Source organism: Perca flavescens, chromosome 23 (genome assembly GCF_004354835.1).
Source record: "Perca flavescens isolate YP-PL-M2 chromosome 23, PFLA_1.0, whole genome shotgun sequence".
Taxonomy (NCBI): domain Eukaryota; kingdom Metazoa; phylum Chordata; class Actinopteri; order Perciformes; family Percidae; genus Perca; species Perca flavescens.
In genome coordinates this window covers 16,125,304-16,133,226 of record NC_041353.1, presented here as the reverse complement: position 1 = coordinate 16,133,226, position 7,923 = coordinate 16,125,304, and the positions used below count along the sequence as shown (strand labels likewise).

Below are 7,923 nucleotides of genomic sequence, written 5' to 3'. Positions count from 1 at the left end.
ACTGTTAGAAACATGCCGTTTTTTTAGGTCGGGTAGAATCTATCTCTGTTGATCCTGTTTGTTTGCTGCTTTCACGGCTGTACTCCCGTTACAGCTGTAGCGCGCTGGGTTTACGTTCTTAAAGGTATATCTGGCAACCCGGCGTGGCTGTAAAACTGGGCAGTTAATAACAGTTACAACCATTGTTTTATATCTATGATAACAACACACAGGCCAAATAAACAGAAATTCCGTCACGGAACGGAAAGGAGAAAATACTGGCATTAGCGTTGTTGTCAGAAAAGATAGTGTTTCAACTTAGCATGCGTCCTTAATATCTGATAACGCATTGGGGTCATTTATGGGATTTATTACAGTAAATATATGTGACTAAAACAAAGGAATGGTCATATATTTTAGACGTAGTTAAGAAGAAATCCCACTCATCCAAGTTAATAATGAACCCATCAAACGAGTTAACACATACAGATACTAAGGGATAGAGACTGATGACCAGCTGAAGTTTGATATATGCTCACTGGTGAGTGTGCCACTGAAAAGGTAAACTGTTCAGTTTTAATGTGGATCAATATATTTTGCAACTGTTTTACAAGGTTGTCCTTCAGAGTATCCTGTCCTTTGGTCTGATTTGCGAGTTTGGAAACATGTGCAGCCTAGACCAAAATAGTTTGCAGCGCATGGTCAGTATGGCGAGATGGGTCATTGGGTGTGGTGTGACCAGATGTCAGCTGCTCAGCTGTGTATGGACCTTATTGTGAGTAAGGCGGAGCAGATTCTACGTGACCATGCTCACCCTCTGCACAATAGGTTCCAACTAAGGAGCTATCGGGGCAATGGTAGGATTCTGCAAAATAAAATAACAGCCAGGTTTAACAAGTCTTTTGTTTCTTCAGCAATTAGACTGATGAATGAGACGGACAATACAAAACATAGGGTCTGATGGTAGTGTGTGTGTGAGAGAGAGTGAGTGAGTGAGTGAGTGAGAGAGAGTGTGTGTGTGTGTGTGTGTGAGTGTGTCAAAATTCTGTTCACATTCTCAGGGATATCAATATTTATACTAGTATCTGTTGTATGAATGTTTTATGTACAGCATGTGCACCTTGACCACCCACATTTTTGTTACAGTGTAGTATTATAACTTCTTCTGAAGGATCTGAATACTTCCACCACTGGGGTTTTCAGTTAAGGTAGCATGAGTAAATTGCAAATGTGGCATGGGGAAAACATAGTAAAATAAAACTAAAATGGCCTAGTGAAAGACAAATAGAAGAGAAAAATAAATTGGTTTAATTTATTACATCAAATGATTGGTGCTAACTGCTGGAGGTTAAAGGGAAAACATAAAGCTTGTCTGATATCCGTGTACTACATTTTATCAGTATCATGGCTCCATAATAAGACAATTCTTTCAACCTCATGTGCTGCAATGGGCACATACAGTATATAATGTAGTCCATAGTAGAATGGTTGAGTTATGGAAGGAAACTTAACAATGTGGAATACCTCAATGTCTTTATTGCTGTTGAGTGAAGCGTACAATGTTTAAAACATTCATCCAGTTGGTAACTGCCCACTTGTATGACATTGGGAGCGTTTAGAGAGAATACAGATAATGTTTTGCATAGGCTTCGCGCTACACAAACAAGTGTCTGGTTAAACATAGAAGAACTTTTAAAAAACATAACATGGACACAAGGTTGTGTAAAAAAAACAAACAGCATTATAAAACCACTGTATTAAAACAAAACTGTCACATTAAATCACGCTTAAAAATATTTTGGTCAAGCTCCCCTGCTCTTTTTTAGGAGCCATGGAATGTGATTGTCAGACTTTTGAGCAGTAACATCGATCAATTTAATGCCCCGTCAAACCGTTATTATCAAAGCAAAAACTATGAAAGGGAATGTGCTACTCTAGACGTCATAAGTCCTAATATCAGATCGAGTTGCTTTGAGGCTATCATGTACTGTACCTCAGCTGTCAAACTTTTTTTTTTATTGCAATCATAAGGCGAAAAGACTTACATAGTGGTAAATATCCTTGTATTGTACTATTATTGTTATTGTTAAGCTTAGGCACCCTGATTTTACTTTGTATGCCCTCAATTAGAAAATGATCGCTGAGCATAAGAGTGTGCATAGAGACAATAAAGAAGTTAGTAATTAGTAGAAGTTAAGGTAGATTTAAGAGGGTTGGTTTGCTGATTTCCTACATTGTCAAACCTACAACGAAGGCACCTTGTGCACCTGCTTTTTAAGAGGAATGTCTGAAGATTTTAAAGTGATCAAACAGGTACAAAAGCTACAAAACAGCTAGAAATAGAAAAGGACAAAACACATTAAAACATAAATAAAAATGACATTAAGGATTATAAAAGTCATAATGGCCTTCTGAATATTCAACACTCCTCACCACCGAAATTAACTGCCTGTTGGTGAATAGTTTCTGGATACAAAAAAAACAAAAATACCTTGTTTACGAGTATAAAGATGTTATATAAGATACAGTATGATAGGTCATATTCAAAACATCACATGTGCTAACATATATTACTCAGACCATTGCTGCACTATTGGTAAGACATAATAAAAGTGAAATCAGCTAAATTCTAAGTGCTTATATTTCTATCCTGAAACTGGTGAACGTTGAATAAAATAGCAATGTGTGAAGCTTTTGCTTTAAATATAAATAAAAAAAGAGATGGAAAATGTACTGTATGAGGGAGAGAACTGATTCAACCATCTCTCTGGAATGTGGAAACTTTTAACTCATCTACTCCGTCTCTATCAAAACTGTCGGCGTGGAGTACAACAAAATCTAAATTTAACAATTTTTTTTTCTTCCTGGCAGGATTGTATAAAGTAATTAGTAATAGTAATTACAATTGTCCAAATTTCACAGCATTTTGTTTCTTTTAGAAAGCAAAAATCATTGTGCAAAGGCACTATATACGTGGCAACCGTACAAAAATATGATGCTGTTTCGGTACAGTGCTTGGACAGCGTCTCTCCTGTCCCTCCGTTTTCTTGGGGTCCCTCTTGGGAATGTGATCATTATTTGGTTCTTAAGACAAAGTCAAAGGAAGAGTCTTGGATTGTCGTGGTCCCCAGCTGCAGTGGTTCCTTCAAGACATTAGTGCCCCATACCTGGTGAAAGACAGAAGACGAGTCCATCAGCGGTATTAGTAGGAGTCTGCAGACAGGTGTGGGTTAATAACTTTAACCCTGTGACACCGAGGGTCAGACAATGCAACAAACACCACATGCTGTTAAATGCAGTCAACGTGCAGTTTGAAGGCCACTTGATGCTTGCTTTCATAAAACGTTGACTGTAACAAGATCCTCAGCTCTTCATTATTTTACTTTTTAACAAGGAATCAAAATAATTTTACTGCTTTTGTTTCTGTGTCAAAATTCTTAAAATTGCTATTCCATTAACAAGAAAACAACTTTGAGAGGGACATTTTTGAGGGTGTTTGCTTGATTGACAGATCTACTAGACAGTGCTTCTTGCTACTTGCTTACTTTAGCTCCACCCAGACTCCCCGCACAACTTGCTCAAATTTAGATTTGCTGGCTCCAAGAGACTGACAAAATGGCAGTAAACATAAACCCAAAATCAGACTTATAAATATCCATTCTAAAAACTATGGGTCTTTATATCGAGATAGGCTTCTTATCCATGCTAGTAGTCTGACGATGTCCGTCTGTATGTTGGTCATTTTCCAAACTGCTATAATTAATTTTGAATCAAGAGGCCAAAAATGTTTTCGTTATCGTTCTAAATTCAGTACAGCCAGTGATTTAAACTTCCAAAATGGTGAACATTATTTTGGAAGATCTCTATTAGAGCCAAGCATGTGGAGAGTGTGAGGATGCTAACTTGTACGTGGTCCAATGTGGTGTCAAATGCCTGTAAGGTGCTGCAGCCAGCAAGAAATACAAAATCTATACAAAGCCTCGGTCATCATTTGAGTCAGACTGCAATGGTGTGCTAATCTCCAACATACCAGCTATTAATGTGACAAACCGGCCTGGCTGGAACACTGCCTCGAACACTTCTAACACGAGAGGCAGGACTGTGTTCTGAGCAGCGCAAGTGGACGTGCACATAATTGGAAAAGCTGAAAGGTTTGAGTGGCGTCAAGATGGCTGTTGAGTGGGTTTGCAGAGGTGAAATTTATGTGTGCGTGATGCTGTGCGTTGAACAACTAACACATTACACAGACATGTACAGAATCCCTCAAGGCCAAAAGCCCCTTCTGCCCACTGGGAGAACAAAAGGTGGAGGAGGCTGCCCTGACGTCTGATTTTAAAATAGCAAGCAATGTTAAAGTGGCATTAAAATGCTGTGGTGCAAAAGGCCAAACAGCAAATTATAAAAGACTGCAGGGGAGGCTATGATACAGTAGGGCCAGTTATTGGTTTTGGGACACATGGTGTCACATAAATCAAAAGAGACAGGGGCAAGATGACACACTTAACGAGAAGGCCACACCTTCAATATCTGAAAAAAATGACCATCTTGCTAAAGTGCTGGAACATTTGTCCCAACAAATACAATTGCAACGGCTTGCTGATGGTACGCCAGCGAGGGATCATGTGCTTTTCATTACACTAGCTACTTCTACTGGTGGGTTGAGGGATCTGAATGGATATTGGTGGGATCTTGTGGGAATATCTTGAACCTCTATGCACATTGTGTGCTCACTGGCTCAAGAAAGAATTGGCTGATGACAGTAAAAGTTTCAAAAGGAGACAAATGTCTGTCCTTGTCCTTTTTTCAGACTGTCAGCAAGTTGGCTGCCTACATGCTTATAAAAGCATATTGCCACTTTTAAAACCTTGCAACTCATTTCCATGTTTTTATTTCAACTAAAGGATTAAGCACTAAGAAAATCCCCTGTCTGTTGGTTTCTAAAAAAAAATATTAGAAAAATGCACTGTGGCCAAGCTAAGAACAATGCAGTATTTCAGAGATTCTGAAAAGTTGAAATATTGGAGTTGCAAGTTCATCCTGCAACTGCTGCATGCATGTACTATGTACGTATTCACTAGCTCTGCAGATACAAGCTGACACTTTTGGCACCTTGTAAAAACTCACCATTGGCGACTGATTTGGTCTCCCCTCTGCCTGCCACCTGCAAAACATGAAGACAGGAAGGTAAAGACAGATGCAGATAATTAGCAAACCATACCTGCAAAGCCTCCAGTCCACTTTTGATCGTACACTTCCAACTATACAGACTCTTGAACCTACTGTATCCAGATCTTCCTCACCGATCGTTATCCTGATCATCTTGCCTTCCCTGACATCACAGCATACTAGCATGATTCGCTAATGACAAGGTTGCTAACCGCTACCTTTCCTGAATAGGGCCCTTTTTACGTCAGTGCAGACCACCGCCTGGTGCCCTCCAACCCAACTACTGACTGTGGCGGACCACAGCCTCCGGTCTGCACTGCAGCTGTTGGCACTACTACCAAGCAAGGAAGGTTTATAATAAAGTAAATGGGGAAGGTAGTACTTCTTGGTCTTTTTAAATGTGGGGTTTCACTTCTACTAAGCAGCTCTAAAAACACAGTTTTATGTATAGAAATAAAGATAAGACAACTTATTCATGTCAGGTTAAGTCAGACTTGTTTAAAAATGTGAGGTGATATAACAGTGATTCAATAATATAATAACGGCCATTGTGCAACTCAGCAAGGCACCATGCTTATAAAGAATACTGTAAACAGTTTCTCCATTAGGGCAATATAAAGTCAAGTGAAGCTGGACTGAGAGTAGTGATTTGTGGTCGTCAGAAGAAAAGGAGCGGTGATGTGTACAGCCATTTGTGAAAAGCATTCAGCCCAGGGTTGGACAACAGGCGCACTGTAAAAGGTTGTTTTACGACACAGAAATTACACTGAACTGTAATCTGCTGGGTTTTGTTGAGTCGGCTTTAACAAGTTATGGGTGTTAATGGAGTCAACGACGGAATGCTTTAAAATTGGCTTTCCTATGGCTTCGTTGATATGTTCTTTGCTCCTTTTTATTTTACAGCACTTGGAACATTTGGCACACATGCTTTACAAGTTGAATTCCTTCATTCCAAGTTGCATGTGCAATTTGGAAAGCAATTTATGTTTATTGCTCAATATTTACAAAATGCAGATAATTACATCCTTCAAAATGTCGCGAGTTTGTGTGTAAAGTAGTCTAGCATTGCCAGACCCATTTCTACGTGTCAGCGATGGAGTATGGTCTGGCTACGCGGTCTATTCTGGGATAGGGGGGAAAACACTCTGGCTTGTTTGGATTTCTTTAAACCAAATCACAACCGTCCTGGGCGGCAGTTAGTCCACATAGCGGCGATAGCGAAGGGGTGGGACACCCGGGGCGTGAGAAACGCGTCAGGCTTTATCCCATCATCTGTTGAGCCAGACTATGCGTAAAGGGACTTGAATAATATTTAGAAAGAGTGTATGCCAGAACGTATGACACATATGTCAAAATGATAAATATCTAACTGTGGACAGAAACCACTATGATCAAAATAAGCAGTAGTGTCCAACCACAGCAGAACAGAGAGCAGCTTCGCCAACAACACCGAGCAAAAAACGTTGACAGTGTGACGGCCGAGTGTGAGGTCATTCTGTGATAAGCGCTTTGAAAAACGTGGAACAATTACTCCTTTACCTCTCCAGGCTTATTCCAGATTTAACGTTGAGGTCAACTAGCTATGAGAGTTCTTTAAAACAAAAACAAACAGAAGTGATTGTTACTCCCATTGCTGCGACATCAGGGTCAAAATCGTGAGATTATTCTAATATTCCTACACCATCTCTTTAACAAAACATTCTCTTGATTGACATCTGGAAAACTATGGAAAGCCACAGGAAATCCATTCAAGACCACAAACCAATTTGGCATAGTTAAAACTTCATCTGGAGGCTCACTTGGATTTCCCCCGATGGTTGAGACTGGTACTCTGATCACCGTGCAAATTCCTCATCATGACACTAGTGCATAGGTTGAAATGAATAATGGCTACCTTGGTTGGAGAAGCGCCTTTGTTTTCCCATAGACTCCTCTTGTTGGTGACATCAACAGGCTTCAGGTCCTGTCAGAGAGAGACAGAAAAACAAGAGGCAAAGACAAAGCATCCTATCAGTGGTGCTCAGAGTGCCCAGCATTTGTAGGTCAATTTGAAAATAGTTGTCATTTTAAGGCAATGGCAGAGTATCTGAGATGGAGAGGAGAAGGAATGACAGATGAGGACGGAGAGCTTGAGGAACGAGAGCAAAGGTTGACAGACACTGGCAAGCAGAGAGGTGCTTGTCTAGAGGACACTCCATCACAATGCAAAGTCAAATTTGGGGACGGGAATATTTCGGAAAGCTTTGTCAAAGGTCTCGTTCATATCCTCAGTCTGTCCTGCAGTGTGTTACCTATTTGAGCACCAGCTATAATCTGTGACATTGGAAAGCTCTAACATAAATAATTTGGATGAAATTGGTAAGAATGAAGAGAGGCACCATTCACTGGCATGGAGCCAGGACTGAAAAAACACTCTGCTAGCAAAGCTTATGATAAGCTGAAAGATAAAATGCTTAAGTGACAGTGTATACCAAAATGATGCCAAGTCTACAATATCCACATGTACAGTATATGTATCATATGACAGATGTAAAAGTGGTTTGAGACTAGAGGAGAGTGATTAGGCAAGGTGTGATTTCTGTTTGTTTATTTGTTTTATTTTCCTCGAGACTGCAGAGGGTGGGGGGTGGGTGAGGGTTTTTGTTCTTGTTCAGTGTGTGTTTCTCTGTTCTGTATGTCCGCATAGAAAAAAAGAAAAAAGAAAAAGTTGATCAGAAAAAAAAGGAAAGTGGACTGAGGCAAGTTTGGACACTTTATTTATTTTTCTTTGTGGCCACC

General features: G+C 39.9%; 1 protein-coding gene across 6 annotated transcripts in view; it reads right to left on the bottom strand.

The window, feature by feature from the left end:
• Positions 1-1,495: 1,495 nt before the first annotated feature.
• The window catches only part of cald1a (caldesmon 1a), a 61,442-nt gene continuing 55,014 nt past the window's right edge, over positions 1,496-7,923 (bottom strand). For 5 of the 6 annotated variants that reach the window (XM_028570083.1, XM_028570085.1, XM_028570087.1 and 2 more), the window contains 3 exons: positions 7,040-7,108; positions 5,104-5,140; positions 1,496-3,146 (listed from right to left, as the gene is read on the bottom strand). In XM_028570083.1, the coding sequence (XP_028425884.1) occupies positions 3,133-3,146; positions 5,104-5,140; positions 7,040-7,108 (120 nt within the window). In that variant the 3' untranslated portion in view covers positions 1,496-3,132. Of the gene's footprint in view, positions 3,147-5,103; positions 5,141-6,684; positions 6,737-7,039; positions 7,109-7,923 lie in introns of all 6 variants that reach the window. The other variant, XR_003691584.1, reaches the window with a different exon arrangement.